Source organism: Eleutherodactylus coqui, chromosome 11 (assembly GCF_035609145.1).
Source record: "Eleutherodactylus coqui strain aEleCoq1 chromosome 11, aEleCoq1.hap1, whole genome shotgun sequence".
In the NCBI taxonomy this organism is placed as follows: domain Eukaryota; kingdom Metazoa; phylum Chordata; class Amphibia; order Anura; family Eleutherodactylidae; genus Eleutherodactylus; species Eleutherodactylus coqui.
The window spans coordinates 35,320,561-35,341,210 of NC_089847.1; the positions used below are offsets into that span (position 1 = coordinate 35,320,561).

The 20,650-nt window shown below is 42.0% G+C and overlaps 1 protein-coding gene across 1 annotated transcript in view; it reads left to right on the forward strand.

Annotated features, from left to right (window-relative positions):
* CDYL2 (chromodomain Y like 2) overlaps positions 1–20,650 on the forward strand; it is an 89,466-nt gene that overhangs the window by 48,985 nt on the left and 19,831 nt on the right. Inside the window, exons 2-3 of the mRNA XM_066583775.1 lie at positions 4,301–4,865; positions 13,689–13,906. Of these exons, the coding sequence (XP_066439872.1) occupies positions 4,301–4,865; positions 13,689–13,906 (783 nt within the window). The remainder of the gene's footprint in view (positions 1–4,300; positions 4,866–13,688; positions 13,907–20,650) is intronic.

Consider the following 20,650-nt stretch of genomic DNA (forward strand, 5'->3'; position numbering starts at 1 on the left):
ACCTTGACTTCTAAGGTGCATCAAAACATTTTATTGAAGAATGTAAGAACATCTGTCCATGGCCTCAAGCTGTAGGAACCTTGGATGATGCAACCAAACAGTGAACCAAAGCTCGAAAGTAAATCAACTAAAGATGGTTAAAGATTGGAATGGCTAAATCCCAGAAATATTGATGAACTGAAACATGTTTGTAGGGAGGAATAGTCCAAAATTCCTCCTTATGCTTGTGCAACCTTTACTTGCAGTTACATTTATGCGGAGCACCAAAAATACCAGGTCTTGTATAGATCTGAATTTGGCAGACACACATTTCAACATCATTTTATTTTTTTGGGTGTTTCGCCCTGGTCATACTATGCACCAGTCTCATTTTCATGCACATGACAGTAGTTCTTGTTCACCACTCTGTTGCCACTTATTGTCTTATCCCAATGATGGAGGTAATCGCACTTGTAAATTACTGTATTAGAAAATAATGTTTCTCAAAAAGGTCTCTTTCATTCTCAAGGCAACACTAGGAAATGTCTAAATTGTTTCTGCAGCAAATTCAAGTATTAAATGTTGCTTTAAAGGGGTTTTGTCATTAGAAAAAATAATCAATACTTGCCTATTCCAGGCAGCCTTCTTACCGCATCTTCTCCTCGTTGATCTTCTCCAGTTTCCCGAGTCACCTCACCGCAAGCCAGCCAGATCCTCTTCTTGTTGTGATGCGCCCATTCTTTGCAGTCTTCTTCCTGCAGGTCAGTGTAGGTTACGTCATTAGGTTCTCTGCCTAGCAAGGAATGGCGATTTATTGTCAAGACTGCGCATGCGCTGTCTCACCGCGATTGTTCATATACTATTGCAGAGAGAGCGCACTTTCGCAGTCTCGGCAATAGCTCGGCACTCCCTGCTAAGCTGTGAACGCTACTTTACTAGTGACCTAGCATATATTGCCCTGCAGGAAGGAGAATGCTGGCAATGTACGCTTAGTCACCAGAAGGAGAATCGGCTGGAAGTGAGGTGATCCGGGGGACTGCAGGAGCCAGGAGAAGATCAGCGAGGAGAAGATGCTGTAAGTAGACTGACGGGGGAGGAATAGAGAAGTATTGAAATTTTTTTTTTTCAGATGACAGGACCCCTTTAAATTCTAATTCCCAGTATTAATCCCGGCTGATTTATCCATTCTTACCTTCCTATTTTTAGAGGTAAGGCTCTGTTCACATCTGAGTTGTGGCCTCTATAAACTGGAAGCCATGAAGGGGGGGGGGGTGCACTAGATCTGTACATTGTTCAGGTTGGTGGTACACATAACTTCTCCAACATTTATGCCAAGACCAAGGTTTCCTAGAAGAACAATACCTAGAGTACAACGCTACCTCCGACGTCTTGTCTTCTTTAGATAGTGCACCCTGGTGCCATCTCTTCTCCAGGTCGGTGATGCACTCACCTTGTTGTCCAAATAATGTAAAAGAAAATGTTATTTAACAGACCAGACCACCTTCTTCCATTGCTGCATGGTTTGGTTCTGCTGCTCACTTGACCATTGTAGACTTTGGTCAGCATGGGCACTGTAACTGGTCTGTGGCTATGTAGCCCCATACACAGCAAGTTACAATGCCCTGTGTGATTTGTTGCCTTTTTATCATAGCCAGCAGTAACCTTTTCAGCAATTTGTACTACCCTAGACGACTAGTCTTCACACCTCAAGTGAATTAGTGAGGCTTGGGCACCAATGGCCCTGTCCGTGGTTCACCAGTCGTGACTCCTTAGATCACTTTTGAGAGGTATTAACCACTACGTAGCAGGAACCCCCTGATCTTTGTCAGACTCTATCAGATCCTTACATTTGTCTATTTGTTCCTCTTCCAACACTTTGGCTTCAAGAACTAACTCAGAATAGGTCTTTAGTATTTAATGAGCATGGGTATGCCGCTCTGGACCACATCTGTCAATCACCGGACCACATCTGTCAATGTACAGAGCAGACGTATTACAGGAAATACACAGCTCCATTTGCCCTGTAGTGGCCCAGTTTGGTATTGAAGGCAAAGTTTTCATTGTAGTAAATGGATACTTTTTCTGCAATACTAAGCCGTACCATTATAGAGAAAATGGAGCTGTGGGTTTCCTCTAACACATCAGCTTTGGGTCCGGCATGGTAGACCCCTACCAGTCAACTAATTTTATGACTTATCGAGAGACTAGTTCATGAATAGTTCAGTTATGGAAAACCCTTTTTATATATCCCACACCTTGACTGATGCTATTATTATAATGTTATTGGCCTCGCCTAGTAGTGGTTTCAGTGTGATGACTGATCAGTATATATGGCTCCGTCATACTGTTAGTATAACTTTCTTGTGAAAGTTTCTCAGTATTGTCCTTGTAACCTTATTACCCTTCTGCTGGTGGAATGCTGTTGGCTGCAAGGATGGTGAACCAGACCTCAGTGTTGTATGGAGCTGCTTTCAGGCCCTTTACTATTGTACAGATGAATGTAGCCTTTTCTTTCTCATTTAATGGAGTTCTTTTCCTATTGACTGCCTGCTTGTTATGGGATGGGACCTATTTGTTCATGTTTTCAATCCTGGAATTGAAGAAGCATAGAGACAGTTAATTAAAAATCACAACACAGAGGACTTACTGAAAGAGAGCAGGCATCACCGGAAAAAATGAACATTCCTGAAACCTCAAAGAATTACTTTTGCCAACTAAGAAACTTCAAGGTATACTGCAAATGTCCTTACGAATAATGACACATTAACCTGAGCTTAATGAGGACAATAGCCATGCATCAACTTCATTGGAGACTTAAAAGTGTTTTCCCAATAAAAATCGGTGGTGGCAGTAGGAGGGGACAAAACAAGTTAAATGGGGGGAAAAAAAGCATACTCCTGTCACCACTACAGCCAATAGGAGGCCGGACAGTGACGTCATCAGTGACATAATGTAAACCTGCCTTGGGTCTTCTCCATCAGAAGCCCATGTGACAAGTTTGCGGGTTATCACCAGGCCTTCTGGAATGGTGGTGTCACCTGTCAGGTGCCGAAACGGCGGTTCAGGACCATGGTGAGTATATTATATAGTTTTGGGCACAAGGAGGTCTAAAACTATTTCGAGAAAACAACTTGGGAAAACCCCATTCTGCAATGCACACCAAGGGACTCCTTTTGAATTAAGGTTTATTTTAAGAAACCTCATCCACGTGCTGTGGAGAAAATGTACAGCCGAAATTGACCTGTGATGTAGTATTAAAATCGGCAGCCTGTCAATTTATGCAGCAAAGTTGTTGAGGCTATTACCCATGGCGTTCAATGGGGAAGTCAAAATCCGGCAGCAAATCTGCCCTGTGCGATCATACTCTAAGGGCTCATATCCACTGGCGATAGATTTTCCTGTGATGTGAGTAATAGTACATAAATTTCAAAGGTTTCATTCTCATTTACAATGTTTTCACTCAAAGTTCCGATGAAAAAAAAATCTGTTATCGCCCATTGTTTTCAATGGAGCCGGCGCCAGCAGTAGTGCACACAGAGGCACACACTTCCTTCCTGTATTGTATGTATAGACACTACAACAGGCTGTATGTGCTTTATGGCAGCCAAAATGAATGAGAGGGAATTAATAGAGATGAGCAAGCATACTCGCTAAGGACAATTACTCGATTGAGCATTGCCCTTAGCGAGTACCTGCCTGCTCAAAAGAAAAGGTTCGGCAGGCGGGGAGCAGCGGGGGAGAGCGAAGAGGAACGGAGGGGAGATCTCTCTCTCCCCCCCACACTCCCCTGCTCACTGCCGCAACTCACCTCTCACCCACGCCGACGGCCGAACCTTTTCTTCTGAGCGGGCAGGTACTCGCTAAGGACAATGCTCAATCGAGTAATTGTCCTTAGCGAGTATGCTCGCTCATCTCTGGTAATTAACAAAGAAATGTCATAGATTATAATCATTACAGCCTCCTCTCCAAGAGATGAGGAAGTAACAGGGAAGATGCATGCAGATACTTATCTATATGCATAGTGTAGTAAAGTCTACTTCTTGTTACATTTCCCGACCTCTAACGAGAATTAAATGACTTTGCTCATTCTGTATCAGTCTATACAGCAAAGTTGACAAGTGAGCTACAGCAAACAGGAATCATTAGCCTATAGTTCTAGTAACCAGTGTGAGAACTGGAATATTTCAAGATTTTTATTTTTTATTTTTTTTTTTATTTTGTGCAGTCGCATTGAGATTTTTAAAAACTATGTTTTAGAAAAAGAACATGATTCAAATGCTGTCATTTTCTGCTAAAAAGTAATTGTCATTTTCTTGAACAGGTTGAGAGGATTGTGGACAAAAGGAAGAACAAAAAAGGAAAATGGGAATACCTGATACGGTGGAAAGGATATGGAAGTAGCGAAGACACCTGGGAGCCCGAGCATCACCTATTGCATTGCGAGGAATTCATCGATGAATTTAATGGACTCCACCTAACGAGAGACAGGCGAGCCAAAGCTGGTAAACAGGGAGTGGCATCCAAGCTCTTAAGAGGGACTACTGTGAGTAAAATGCCACACAGGTCACTTGATTCAGGGAGGGCCAGGGGGGCATCACAGAAAAGGAGGAGGATACATACATTTCAGAAACAGAAGAAGGTGTGTTCTGCCAAATATTCCCCCGGGGACAGGTCTACAAAGACATTAACATACAGAACTACTCCCAGTGGGCTACAGATTATGCCCCTGAACAAACCCTTGGAGAATGGGGACCCCACTAATCACACAGAAGGCAAGCACTTTGAGAATGGCACCGGGCAAGAAAAAAATGACCTTGAGGATGACAAAGGGAGACAAGTTTTACCAAGCAGCCTGGACTGTGGCTCGCCCATAGTCAATGGAATTGGTATGTATTGTTATATTATTAATATGTTTTAAGCAGACCTACAATAGTCCGAATTGTGTCTGCAAAGATCATCACACAAGGAAATCCTGGCTGCACAATGAGGGTGACGTTTTCAAGTATGTCACTTTAACCCTTTGTTGCAGTGTAATAACTATAATCATGTTCTCTTCTTTTATTGAATCCCAGTGTTTGACCTCCTATGTTACATAGCGGGTGATTATGTATCCTTAGTTGATTCTATCTGCACTTTGGGTGTTACTTTACATGTGAATCTGCGTTATTCTTAAAGCTTCTTTAATTAGCAGAGTGCTATATGAAAAGGACACCGAGAAGCAAAACGCTTTCTTGCCGTTGCCTTCAGAGACCGTGTTAACATGCAGGCCATTACTTGAGCCCATAGTTTGCCAATTGGCCGATTTTGTTAGAAAGCAGTCTAGAGCCAGAGAAAATTAATTTCTGTTTTCCCTCATACAGCAGAAGCTATTCTACTAATGAAAATATATTAGGGAATTGCATGTAGTTTGCTTAAATGGGTTCTCTATGATCTTGCAAAAACTTTAATTATGTAGGACTTAATGCTCCCAATTGTGCAAGAAAATGATGCTGATGGTTCTGTGCAGTGATCTTATTGTCCCGGTGGTTAGTACAAAGTCTTAAGGGGAGGAAGAAGGTCGTTAGTTATGCTCAAACTCTTTCACGGTATCGCATAACAAGACGGAAACTTGATCAAAATAGTTTTGGACTTATCCCTTTAATAACCCATGTATCTGCCATGGGTCCCAGGGAAGGAGGGGTATAGCGCTGCCGGCTGTGTAAAACAGCTGACACTTGCCGTCAACCGCATGATACTGATCGCTGACCCCCTCATCTAAGCCAGAGAAGCCCCCTCTGTCACCCCATCTGCGCCCCACACAATGTGATCGCAGGGAGCAATGGTTTGCCATCGTGCAAACAAGATAGAACAGCACTCTACGAACGCCAAAAAATATGCTAACGTTGATTTTGTTGAATAAAGCTTCTTGTCGTTGGCAGATACTGTAACAATTTGATCAAAATGTGCACTAAGAACGTCTAGTTTATATACATAGTAAGTATAGCATTAATGCAGTACAAAATTCATATATTCAGTGTTGACATATTTCTTGGCTCTGGTCGCACCTTGTTGGTATGGTTACTTCTTGCATTACAGCCATAGTAAAGTACACCTACGTATGTTTCCTTCATGTGCTACCTTCTGTTTTTTGATTGGTCGGTATTGCAGACTGGGGCCTAATGAAGATTCCCAGGCCTGCCATGCAATTAATGCATATGGCAGGGCTGGAGGGAATCTGTCATCTCCATTTACCAGCCAAAACAAAGAATAGCGTTGCTTCTCGTGATTAGCCGGGAGATAAAATCGGGGTGATTTTTTGCAAAATCGGATTGGATCATCCCTATCTGATTCTTAGTAAAAATTGACAAAACATTGGGGGTCTGCTTTGAGCAGAAAGGACAGGTGTGTTGGCTGAGCACTGCTGGAGTTCTAGGTCTGAATCTAGCATTGATGGAGATTTGAACCTGGCGTCCCACCACTGCAGCAGTGCTGACCACTGGGTGGCCACCACGACCACTTCCACTGTTGTTCAAGGAGACCAAATTAGACAACCCGATTTTTACTTGCATTGATTTTAACGGAAGTCTGAATTGGGATTTTTGATTCACAATTATTTTTTTTTAATTTGGTCCATCGCTGTCGACTCTATTATTTCAATAATTGCTCAACACTAATCCTAACACACTATGTGGGATAAACAAACATCTAACCAGCTATACCTTTTACTCTTAAGTGTCCCAAAATGCCAAACTTTCGCACTTTGCGAGCTATCTACTAATTTTGTTTTAAAACGTCCAATGAGTGATTCACTTGTTGGACTGGACTCTTTCCACCTCCATCAACGCCAGCCACGTTATTTAGCTTGATGGTTGACGTCTCCAGCTCAGTAGAGAGACTGTTCCAGAGACCTCGCCTGCATTGCATTTCCAGATTCGGTGGATGCATAGCGACATGTATTCCTCGGCTTCCATAATGTCACATTCACATGAATTCAGAAGTGCACTGCAGTCTCTGCAGGAACATAGAACATGTATAGCTCATCGCAGCTGGTGGCATCCGTCATCAGCCAAGGGGCATGGTTTGTGTCAATGGAGACAGCCCAGGCCAGTTTAGCAAGTGAACCACCCATTGGACAGTTTAAAACTAAGTAGTATACAGAGTGTGAAAGCCAGGATTTGGGGGAATCGGACTCGCTGTAGAAAACTGAGAAGATGAACTTATCCTAGCAAACAATGTGGGATAAAGAGTCAACTCTGATTGTATCACTACACCTTGTTGGTAATTGGAGTTGGAAGACTTCCCTTAATACGATGGGCGTTTATTTAAGATTTCCCCTGACCCGCTTCCTGTGGAGCAACGAAACTTGGCACAGTTATTAGTCCTTCTCTAGATTGGTGCCACCTAGGGACACACTCTTCTCCCATCTCTTTATGTAACTGTAAACACCTCGCTTGTAAAAGTCAACAGGTTGCTCCAAAGGCCACGTTGTGACTTTGGAAATCCGAGTCTCATTATTTGGAAAATGCTTGCCCTTCAAAAATGACTGCGTTGCTGGAAAGAGGTGGAAGTCCAATGGTGCGAGGTTGGGTGTATAAGGGGGATGCGGTAGAATTTTATACCCTCAGCAGAGTGCTTCCATCTGGACAACATGTGAATTGTGAACTGGGGCTTTGGCGATCATGCCACGTCTCTTGGTTTTGATGGCCTCCCGCGATTTTCACAGCAGTGAATCCTAGTATGCCCCAGTAATCATGGTACCCTTTGCGAGAAAATCCATCAAGACTACTCCATGCTGGTGTTAAAAGACTGTGAGCATGACTTTACCTGCCGAGTGTTGGGCACTTGCCTTCTTGGAGGTGGCGAGTCCAGATGCTTCCATTGCATCAACTGGACTTTAGTCTCCGGATCATAGTGATGGACCAGCTTTCATCCTGTGTGATCAGTCTGTTGAAAAGTCCTCCTGGTTTCCATGGCACATTGTCAAGAGCCTGGGAGCATTCAACTCCTTCCTGCTTCTGGGAAGGTATGAGCATCCGGGGAACCCAGCGAGCGGATACCTTATGCATATGAAGATGGTCTTGGATGATTTTTCTCCACGAACCCCACACTAATTTTGACATTTTGGGCTAGGTCGCAAATGGTTACACAGCGATTTTCCAAAATGGCAATCTCCACTTGCTGGATGGTGTGTTCACCGATAATTGAGTGTGGTCGCCCTGGATTTGGAGCCGTTTCCACCAAAGTCCGACCACTTTTGAATTGACGGCGCCAGTTCTTGACTACATCATATGATGGGAATCCTGCATAAACCTCTTTCATCTCATCGAACGTCTCCCATGGTGTGCGGCCTTTCAAGTAAAGGAACTTGATGACTGCTCTGTATTCCACTGGGTCCATTAGCAGATCTCACACTGCTTCAGCACCTGTAAAAGAAAGACCGTTATCAGTTCAAAGTTGTAAATTGGCACGTAACCTATAGAGACTTCTATCATTACACATGTGCAGTTTCAGCATCCTGCAATAAATAGAAGTGGGTCAGGGGAAAGCTTTAATTAACGCTCCTCGCAGGCTAACATTGAAAAGTATATTGTACAAGCAATCGTATGTTCAAGTCCCTAACGAGTCTTAAAAAAAAGCCTTAAGCTTAATAAACTGCTTAATGTTTAAAAATAAAATAATATAAGTTCAAACCCCTCATTTTTCACATTAAAAAACTAAAACATTAATGTGATCCAGAGAGGGGACAACTTACAATTTTGGTACAAGCCCTCCATAAAAAGTGATCAAAAAGGTGTATGTATCCCAAGATGGTACCGATAAAAACTATACCTTGCCCAGCAAGACACAGGCCCTCACATAGCTCCATCGATTAGAATCTTTTTTTTTTTTTTTTTTTTTTTTAAGTAGGAAATAGTTTTGCTTATTAACAAACGTTCAATAAAAAATAATACTTGTTACTGCCATAACCCTAATCATCTGCAGAAAAACATGTATAAGGTCTTTTTTGTAAAAATTTGCGGAGTTTTTCCATTTAGCCCTAATAAAAATTTTCAAAACTTTTTTTATGTTGAATGGTTGGTCATTCTAGGAGAAATAGACCTGGGGGTAACGCCCTACTACCTTTCGATTTTTTTTTTTTTTTCTTTTTTTTTTTTTTTTTAACAAAACTTTGCACATTTTGTTCATTTCTAAAATGTATGTAATAATCTAAATTTTCAGACCTTAGTTATTGTAATTTGAGGGGAAAAAAATCTTGATGGTGACCAACTCTATACTAACAACCATTTTATTGGTATGAAATCTGACCAAATACACCTGGATATGCTTCATATTATTAATTAATTATGCATTTTTTTGTCAGTAAGAGTTTTGTTTTTTTTCAAAAACTACAAACTCTATCTTCCTGAAATTTAGTTGTAAGAAACTTCAATGTATGGGGCATATATAGAGATTTTTTTCAGCTTTCTCTCTGGAGTGGCTCAGTTTAAAAAAGCTATATATATTTTTTTTTTTTTTTGTTCCAATTTTACTAATATTTGAATTGCAGCGTTAGAAAAAACTATGTTGTAAATCTACATATTATTACAAAGAGAATGACACCTTGCGCATCTTCCTACGCCAAATTAGTTTGACTAGAGATGAGCAAGCCTACTCGGCCACGCCCCTTTTTCGCCCGAGTACCGCGATTTTCGAGTACGTCTGTACTCGGGCGAAAAGATTCGGGGGGCCCCGTGGGTGAGTGGGGGGTTGCAGCGGGGAGTGGGGGGGGGAGAAGGAGAGAGAGAGAGGGTTCCCCGCTGCCCCCCCCCCCCCCCGGTGCCCCCCGAATCTTTGCACCCGAGTACTGAAGTACTCGAAAATCGCGGTGCTCAATCTCGTAATTACTCGAAACGAGTAGGTTCGCTCATCTCTATTTAAGACCTGAATTATCAAAAATGATGGTTCTCTGTGACCTTCGGACACTCTTCCACCCCCCCACCCCCACACACACACACCTGTATTTCTTAACCCAACGATTCTCGATGGGTCTTGAAATTTGAGATTTTTTTTAATATACATTCTAGAAATAAAATTGGATATGCTCAGGTGTTACCCTTGGGGGAATTTTGTCCTGGGATGACTCATTGTAAAAAGAAAAAACCTACAGCTCTTAAAAGTTCGGGATAAAAAAACAAAACCCAACAAATGGCCGCTCCTTAGGAGGTTAAAGCTTTGTCTAGAACATGCTAAAAAACTTTTTTACAAAATGTACGAATCCTATAATTTCCAAATTGTTCACCGCCTATGGCCAATGTATGTCGTCCATAGACGCTCGAGAAGCTGTAGAATTTGCCGTATGCCACCATTTTCCGGCAGCCTCGTATCGCAGCCCTAACCGGTTCAGCTCATTAGATCACAGTACTTTATTACAAAGCAAAATATCACGTCTTAAGGAGCCAATTACGATTTACAAAAATTATTGAAATGCTCGGGGAATTCCTTCGCCGTGTGATTCTCACTGCGAGTTTATGTTTACAGACTTAACACAAGAAAGGAAATGATTTCCCAGGTTACAATTTGATTTTTTTGATTTAATTATGCAATTGATGCAAGAGAGCGAACTGGAATCTGTCCAGAGAATTTACTGCAATCTGTGAAAAATACCTGAAAATCGATACAAAATGAATCAAAGGTTTTTCCAACTGCGGCTTGAGAAGCTTTGGAAATAATGACTACTTATTTCTAGTTCACAACCATTAATGTGGACAAACGGCTCGTTTACCCCAAACCCCAGGCAACTTACCGTAACGGCGCGTTAAGTGATAAGCAGCGGCTGGAAGGCATCTGATTGGGGTGTGTAAGGAATCTGTAAGCAGGCATTGAAAAAAAAAATCTGCAACCCGCATCTTGAATTTCAGTGATGTCCCAATGTCAAACCTTTTAACCCCTTAAAACCTGCCCACTTAAGGGCTTTAACGACCTAGCAATTTTCATTTTTTTTTTGTCATAGTCTCATTCCTAGAGCCGTAACTTTTTAATTCCTTTGTCAACATAGCCGTGCGAGGGCTTATTTTTTTATTTTTTTTTTGGGACAAGCTTTATTTTTTAATGGCATTATTTAGGGGTACCTCTAATGTGTTGTATAACGTACTTTTCAGAGAAGGGGAAGAATGGTAGAAAAAATAAATTCTGCCACTGTTTTTTGGGGATATGGGGATTTACGAGGTTAAGTATGTAGAATAAATAATGTGATATCCTTATTCTCTGGGTCAGCGCGATTCCAAAGATACCAAATTTTTATATAGGTTTTTTTTTGTTTATGTTTTGCTATTTTTGTACATCAAAAACATTTTTGTTTAAAGCCATAATATTTTTATTCTTCCATCAACTGAGGACTTCTTTTCTTTTTTTATTTTGGAATAAACTCTAGTCTGTATTGATCCCATTTTGGAAGCATATAAAATTTTTATCACTTTTTTTTATTCCATTTTTCTAGAGACAAAGTAACAAAATCTGCCATTCCATTATGGATGGTTTATTTTTTTATATATAGTTTTCACTGTGTGGTATAAATAATACGATAAACTTACTTTGTGAGTCAATGCAATAACATCGATGCCAAATTTATATAGCCTCTTTATGTTTTGCCACTTCCTCACAGTTTAATATCGCTGCATTGAAAGACCCAAAAATTTTTATTTTATTTTCCTTTTGGTCATCGGTGCTGTGCAGGGTGTTTTTTTTGTTTTTGTTTTTTTCTTCTTGCAGGACAAATTGCACTTTTTAATGGTACCATTTGACGACCCATATGACTTTTTTTTATTTTTTTTATTTTTTTTTTAACTTTCCTATACCACTTTTTGTGAGGTGAGATATGCAAAATTAGCTGTTTTTGCCGTATTGCCAGATTAAATAATGTAGTAATGTTTTATTTATGTGGGTCATTACTAGCATTTCGATACCAAATTCGTGGTGATTTTATTAACACAATAAGGGGGAAAAGTGGGGGTTTGATTTTTTTTTTTTTTTTATATATATATATTTTTAATTTTACTTTTTTTTTCAATACCCATTTTAAAACTTATTTTTGTTCTAGTAGGTGAATGTTATCACATTTTAGTTCTTGCTATAATACACTGCAATACTTCAGTGTATTATAGCCAAGGGAAGCTCTCAGCAGTTTTTACCAATCGCAACCAATAACAGCCAATACTTCATTATTACAGTGTATTATGTGATCCTTTTAAGGCTCAGCCTCATAGACCACCATAGATGGCAGACCCTGAGGCCATCTTCAAGCTTCCAGGTGCCATAGCAAGCAATCCTAATTCCCGATCACATTGCTGGAGTCCAGTAGTTGTCAACCTTTTACATATCATGGCCACATTGACTGTGGCATGTAAAAGGTTAACCGGATGGGATCAGCAGTTTCTCCAGTTCTAGCCTTAGAGCTTGGAGCCTGGTTGTCCTCACCAATGCCAAGTTTTCCATGCAGCTCTTTAAAAAAAGCATATGCCTTAAAATAAAGCCTCTTAATGAGCACCGTAAAAGGTGTATTGGTGGTCATTAAAAGGTTTAAAAAGGGGGTTTTCCAATATGATTTTTTTTAAATCGCTTACAATGGCATAGAATAAGAAAGAGTAATACTCACCTTACCGATCTTCTGCTGCTCGCCTGCCGACTCTTTCCTGCACCCCTCCCAGTTTCTTCACCGGATTCCAGCGCTGATGTGTTGGCACAACATGGGACCCCTGCAGCCAGCCGCTGGCCGCAAAACTGACCTTACTGCCCTTTTACATGGGACGATTGTTGTTCAAAAAATAGTTTAAACAAGTGAGAATGAACGCTAAGAGTTAGGTGTAAATACGGCAAACGATTGAACAATAGTTTGCTTATCGTTCACTTTGCGCCAGCATAAAAATCATCGTTGTCTTACTCGCTAATTGTGACGCTATTTGCTTGTTCGGTCAGGCGAACACAAATCGTTTCGTGTAAAAGCACCCTTAATGGTGGTGACGCATCAGTGCTACAGCCGGAAGCAGTGAGGTCGGCTACCGGTGCATGTGCAAATAAACTGTCTTTTGTGGGCAAAATCGCGGTTATGAATCGCCATTCGTAACACAATAAGTGTGGGAAAGAGAGAGCCAACAACAATGTGGCGCTTTTATTGCTTGCTATTGGTAAAAACTGCCCACCTTTTCCCTTTAATTCCATTCCCCTTTAAATGGTAATTGCGGTGATCCAACTAGTAGGGAATATTATCCTTGGGGGCAATTGGTAATAGGGGAATTTTGGTGGGCTTGAAGTGCATGAGATGTTGGGCACACAGCTTTTTATGAGGTAAGGTTAGCACTGCTGCCCAGCAGTCGCGGGGCCCCGGGTTCAAATCCCCATCAAGGTCAGAAGCTCAAACCCAGAACTCCAGCTCTGTCAGGTAGCTAAGCCAACACACTTTCCTTTCTGCTCCAATATTTTTGGGCAATTTTTGAAAAAAATCAGATCAACATAATCCAATCTGATTTAGCCCAGCCGATCACAACAAGTAACACTAGGGATTGACACAATCACCTGTTGTCATCTGCGTACCTGTCTCTGGACCTAAAGACTTGGACAATTGTGTTTGACCATATTGTGACATGTATGTAATAGAATGTAATCGGCAATGCATGTATTCTGTTAATAATGCGGTATACAACCATTGTGTATCTTTGTACTTGGTAGTAAAATATATATTTTAAATACATTTAAAGAGGAACCATTGACAAATGGAGGACTGAACCCACACAGCCCGGTGAAGCGGAAACTAGACTTGGAAAAGGACTGCGTGTTTGATAAGAGATTGAGGTACAGCGTCCGACAGAATGAAAGCAACTGCCGATTCCGGGATATAGTCGTCCGGAAGGAAGATGGCTTCACTCACATCCTTCTGTCCAGTCAGACGTCGGACAACAACTCCCTGACGCCTGACGTAAGGAGCGCATGAATCCTTTATTATTAACTCAGTATTACTGTTTTAATGGGGTTTGTTGAGATTTGAAGAGGTCCATGTTGGAATATTGAAATTCGGAGTATGATCAGAAATGATATTTGAAAGTGTTCTGTAATTTTAAGTATTGATGGGATATCACTAGGTTATGCTATTATGTGATTCATGGAGGTCTGAATATTAGGACTCCCATTGACCTTGAGTAAAGTGGATTCCAGCTAAATTTTTTTTACTGGTCAGGAAGCTGAAAATAAAAATATTTCAAATATGCTTACTGTCTTGAAAAAAACTGCTTTGAATGCTACGGCCGAGCCACTTCCCATGCCATTAGTCCTCCATGTAGGCTGTCTAGTCACATGACTATGGCACAGCCCTGTGGATGCAACTATGCTGATCTCGTGAAGCCCTACTAAATTTTGCAACTGAAGTCTTCATGTTCCACCACCATCATAATGGTGAGAAATGGAAATGCTAAAGTAGAATCCATTAATGGTGGGAATTCGGTATGTGATATCTGCTCTTGTAATGAAAAGTTAGTACATACAGGAGTTTAAAGGGGTTGGTTTTACTTTTTCTATTAAAGGGGTTGTACCAAGATTGACTATACCCTAACCATAGCAAGTCAGTGTTTCCCAACTCCAGTCCTCAAGGCACCCCAACAGGTCATGTTTTCAGGATATCCTATAGTAAGAACACCTGTGGCAATATCTGAGGCACCGACAATAATTACATCACCTGTGCAATACTGAGGAAATCCTGAAAACCTGACCTGTTGGAGTACCTTAAGGACTGGAGTTGGGAAACACTGGTATAAGTAATAACTTGAATTGGTGAGGGACTGAATTTTAGGCACACAGATTTTTTTTAAAACCGTGTTTTATTGCGATTTTACTTAGCTTTTCTTTACAACCAAACCTATATCAAAGTACAACTATATTCCATAACTACATCATAGACCTAGGGCAATATATGTTTTACATTGTAAAGTGAAGTAGCATGACTTTGTATGTATTGCCATCTTTGTATAGATAAAAGAGAACATAACTGATCATTTGATGAAGCAGATAAATAAGAAACAAAGGGGGAAAAGAGGAGGGAAGGTACCCATGGGTCTCTTGCCATCCAATTGTAAATCTGACTTGGAATCAAATATGTGGATCACCAGCAAGTTCCCATCTTTGATACAAATACGTAAACCAAAAGGTTTCGTTGACCTTCACGGGCACACAGGTTGGAAGTGAGGTTATAAAACTTTCCCAAATGCCGAAGAAATCCCCCACTCTAGATTCCTTCAATATGGGAGATTTCACCCATTCCATCCCACAGAGGAAGAATCATTTTGTCCAGAAATAATTTTATGAAAAGGCACATGTGGTACTATTCTCTTAAAACCTACCACACTATCTTCAGCACCACCTGTTTCACTTACAAAGTACAGAATTGTGCCCTAGCCTGACCACGGGTCTCCGGACCCGAACTTGGAGCCAGAGACCCCCGCAGTCAGGCTGGGGCACAATTTTTTTCACACTGTAAAAGTTGAACAGATGGTGGAGAAGACAGTGTGGCCAGACACTCAGATCTGCAAGTTCATCTCTGAGTACCATGTTGAAAATAAAGTTTTCAGCGAGTACTCCAGGCTCTTAAAAAGGTCTAAATAATCTGGAAGTGCTCGAGACCATGCCACCGGGCCGGTCAAAACCTTTGTTGTACTCCATGGGTATGTGAAGAAAACTGCATAGGGATGAGATCTGACTTTTAGAGGCATGGGGAATCTTTAAAGCCAGTTGGAATCTCTCATTCAATGCAAAACTCAGTCATGTATGTAAGTATCTGCATATATAACTGGTCATTTGTAAGTATGCAAATGTTTTATTGGGTACAAGCCTCCCCGAGCCCAGTTGTTGAAGGTATGATCAGTTTGCCCCTGCTGGAGATTTGGATTGCTTATTAGAGTTGTATATTGAACAGCGCAGATATTTCAGAGTGTTCATTATTTGCAATGTTGGTGAACAATCTATTTCCATAAAAATCGGGTTAAATTTAAGATGTCAATTCGGAAATCTAAACGAGTAATTTAAAGAGGTTGCGCTATCGAGCATATCTAAGTCATATTTGGAGTCCTCCTGTTCAGGACCACCCTCTATTTGCCAGAGTGGAGCATAAATGCAAAGTAAACTTAGGATGGTCATATAATACTTGATTATTCTATAAATTTCAATGGTAAAAGAGCAATAACTTCACATTGCACTATGCCGGATACAAGAAAATCAAGAGGAATGGAGTAGCCTTTATTACGAACAATCAGATATCAAAGGCAGTAGAAATTTTTTGAACAATCAGAGACCGTATTATAGCCATCCGGATACATGGTAAGCCAGTGAACATCTCAATCCTGCAGGTCTATGCCCCAACAATGGATGCCAATGAGGAAACTATTGAAGGTTTTTATGCCAAAGTCCAGAAAACTTAAAATGTGCAAAAGAAAGACATCATTTACTTTATGGACGATCTCCATTCCAAAGTCTGCAGTCAGCTGAAGGCAACCATAACAGGAAGATTTGGGCTTGGGGAAAGACATGCAGCTGTGATCGCCTGGTAAGAAAATCAACTCAGGATAACGAGCACAGGATTTTTGCAACCCTAATGCCGCCTGTACACATGGACATCTTCCAATGACCATCAGATTCATTACATCCTGTGTAATCATTGTCGGCGAAGTTCAGTCATTGCAATAGAAACCTTTCCTAGTGCTGACTGCTTCTCTGATCATGAACTCCTCATAGCTAAGACTAAGATTAAGTTCTGTAGTATTAACAAAGGCGCTCCATTGAGAAAATTCGACACCTCTAAAATCTCTCTATCATACACTATTAAAGTAGCAAACAGATTCAAACTGCTTGACACATCAGAAAAGCATCCAGAGGAACTATGGCACGATATACAGTCCACAGTTAGGCCGGCTGTCTACCGCTCTTGCGAAGTCCCGCGGGAGCCACCGCCTGGGAGCAGGAGCCTCCGCCGAATCTCCGCCGGTCAGCCCTATCTGATACACGTCCGTGGACAAGGGCCCTTATTGAAACAGCCAGTAAGCATCTCACGTATAGAAAGCAAGAAGAACAAGGCTATTGGTTGTTTGAGCAAACCCTCAGAATAGCCGATAAAAGAAGAGCAGCAAAGGCGGCCGGCAACAAAGAGGAAGTTCGGCTACTAAATGCCAATTTTCAGCAAGCACCAAGGGAAGACAAGTAAATGGACTAGAATGAGCGTTGCAAACAACGCTAAGTAGAAGCCATATCTGAGGCCTATTCTCACAAGTCAAGATAGCCCGAAAACCTTTCATGGCAGAAACCAAGGCAAAAATGGGAAGGAACTGAATGACCAACAGAGTATCAAGGATAGGTGGAGGGAATACATAGAGGAGCTATATACCTGCAATCACATACCAGGACCATTGTGTGAGGTGCAGCCTGTGGACTTGGATACCCTCATTATGGAGTCCGAAGTCGTTATGGTAATGAAACAACTGGCCAAAAATAAAGCGCCCTGCCAAGATAACATACGGGCGGAGCTGTTTCTGTCAGTACCAGTGAAAACCATCACGACGCGGTGCCAGGCAGTATGGCTATCCACGCAATAGGCACTGGACTGGAAAAGATCTGTCTTTATCGCTCTGACAAAGAAAGACGACTCCCAGATTTGCTCCGAATAATAGCCCTCATTCCGCAAACAAGCAAGATCCTTCTTAAAATCATACAGGAAAGGGCTTATTCACAGGAGCGTATATCGGCCGCCGTTTTCACGGCCGGCCGATTATATGCTACTCTCTGAGCTGTCTTCCCCCTTCTCTACCCCTCACCATCTCTCTGCCTCTCTTCTCCCCTGTGGCTGTTTGCAGTGGGAGGGGGTGGGGCGTGGTTGAGCTAAGCTCCCGCCCCTTGTCCTCAGCCAGCAATGGGAGGGGTTGAGCTTAGCTTCGCCCCCTCCTATTGCAAACAGCTGGAGGGGAGGAGAGAGGCAGAGAGCCGGTGAGGGGTAGGCAAGGGGGATGACAGCTCAGATGGTAGCGTATATCAGTCAGTCATGAAAACGGCGTCCGATATACACTCCTGTGAATAAGCCCAAAGACTGAGATCAGTAGTCGAAGCGGCTGTCTCTGACATGCAGGCAGGATTCTGGGGAGGACACAGCACCCTCGTACATATTGCAAACCTGCGATGGACCATAGAAAAAGCTTGAGACATTATGACAAGCTATGGCAGGTCCTACAACAGCTGGGCATATCTGTACATCTAGTGAAGCTGATAAAATCACCAACCAAGAAGCCGCTGTGAGAACACAGTATGGGGACACAGATTAGTTTGAGATCGGCAAAGGTGTCAGACAGGGCTGCATCCTCTCACCCTTCTTGTTTAACCTATATGTGGAAGTAATCATGTGGAAAATGGAACTAGACGAATTGAAAGCTGGAGAGAAAATAGGTGGAAGAAACATCAACAATCTGTCATTCGGATGACACAACTCTGCTGGCAGAAACAGAAGCCGGTCTGAAGCAGCTGATATGTAAGATTAAAACTGAAAGTGAAAAATGGCCATCTACCGGAATTTAAAGATAACAACTAGAATGAGTGCAAAAAATGGCCAAATTCAAGTCAAAATCGACAATAAAGTCATAAAATGCGTGTGAGACTTCATTTTCCTTGGTTCGAAAATTGACCAGGCTGGTGAATCAATGCCAGAGATAAAACATAGGATAGCATTGGGGCGAAGCGCGATGCTAAACATGGACAAAATCTGGAAAGGTAGGGATATCTGCATCGCAACTGAACACAGAATAGTGCAAACCATCGATATCCCCATAGCCATGTATAGATGTGAAAGCTGGACTGCGAAAAAAGCTGATAAGATTGATGCATTTGAGCTGTGGTGCTGGCGAAAGCTGCTGTGTATGCCCTGGACGGCGAGAGTAAAAAACAGAGAAGTCCTGAATCATATAAGACCGATATATCACTGAAGGGTAAGCTGGCCAAACTCAGACTCTCACGTATTTTGGCCACGTAATGAGTCGCTAGAAAAATCTACAATGCTTGGACAGATCAGTGGCAAAAGAAGACCCGACCACCAAAGAACAAGATAGCTTGATACTGTCAAGAGGCAGTGCAAAACCAAAAAACATGGAGGGACATCGCCTTTAGCATTATGAACGACTAAATGGCTCCGCTCTGCTACACGCTGCACACACACACACACACACACACACAAACTGATCACCCTCTGGTCATGTGACCCTGGACTTCTGCCACACAGGTGACTCATCACATGACTGTGACATTATCACAGGTCCTGTAAGCACACGGCTGCTGTGACGTCACCGTCGTGATCAGGGGCGCAGGCCGGTGGCCCGGTAACTGATCCCATGGCAGTGACATCACCACATGTAACTCACTCGTGGACAGGTGGTCATTAGTATTTTAATCCACTGTTATCACCAGTGGAAGTTCCTCTTCAGTGGAGCTCTTAAAAGGGTTGTCCAGTTGTAAACTATTAGTGATATATCCTTAAGATATGCCATCAGTAGTAGATCAGCAGGGACACCCTCTGATCAGCTGTTCACTGGGACAATGTACTCATGCACTGAGCAGATTTCTGCAGGAAGCAGACAGCTTTATTCTCCCTGCATTAGTGAGGCCTGGTATTACTGGTAAAGCTCCCAATCATTTCACAAGAACTTTAATTCTAATCCCAAGACTAGCCACCACAATGGGAACAGAGCTGCTTGCATCCTGGCTGCAGAAATCCTCTTATTGCACAAGCGCATCGGCCCGTCAAACAGCTGATCAGTGGGGGTCCCGGGCAGCAGACCCCTGCCAATCTAGTATTGGTGACCTATCCTTAGGACAGGCAATCAGTAGTTTACAACTGGACCACCCCGTTAAGGAAATGGGATTGTCCTGATGGGAAAACCTACTTTAATAGCTTATTTTCTTGCAAAAAAACATTGAAAGGAATGCAAATGAATAAAGCAACCCTCCAGGTTTGAGACAAAATTCTGCTCTTAAAGTATACAAAAAGTGCCTTGAGGTGTTATCAATAATTAACACCAAAATTGCCCGAAGGGCAAGAGACATCCCTCATTAAGATCTAACTCTTATTGAAAGGAATTAAAATATTAGAGGCATAGGGATATATTTTCACTTAGTTTTGTGGTGCATGCTCAGTACATAAAAACTCATACTTGGGCTAATTTGCCGATGGCTGAAATTCAGCAAGATCCTATGATTTATAGAGTATGCCTTGTCTGCAGAGGTCCACACTAGAAAAAACTTTCTTGTGGCCTCAGTGCTGTGAAAAGGACGTTGAATCCATAGATGAAGCTCTTATATTAAGTTAGGAGAAGAGGCATGTTACACTAATACATATTTTTTCCCGCAAATGTCAGTAGTGCATAAAAGCAAAAGGATTAAAGGGGTTTTGTCATTACGAGAAAAAAAAACTAAAAACTTTTCTTGCCTATTCCTCCCCCGTCAGTCTTCTTACCATATCTTCTCCCCGCGATCTTCTCCTCGCTCCTCCAGTCCCCCGGGTCACCTTACCTTTAGCCGGCTGATTCTTCTATTTCCTGCGACATAGCGTCCATTCTCTGCATTCTGCTTCCTGCAGGTCAGTGTACCCAGTCATTAGTGACAGTGTTGACTGCCTGGCAGGGAATGCCGAATCCTCTGCAGCCTG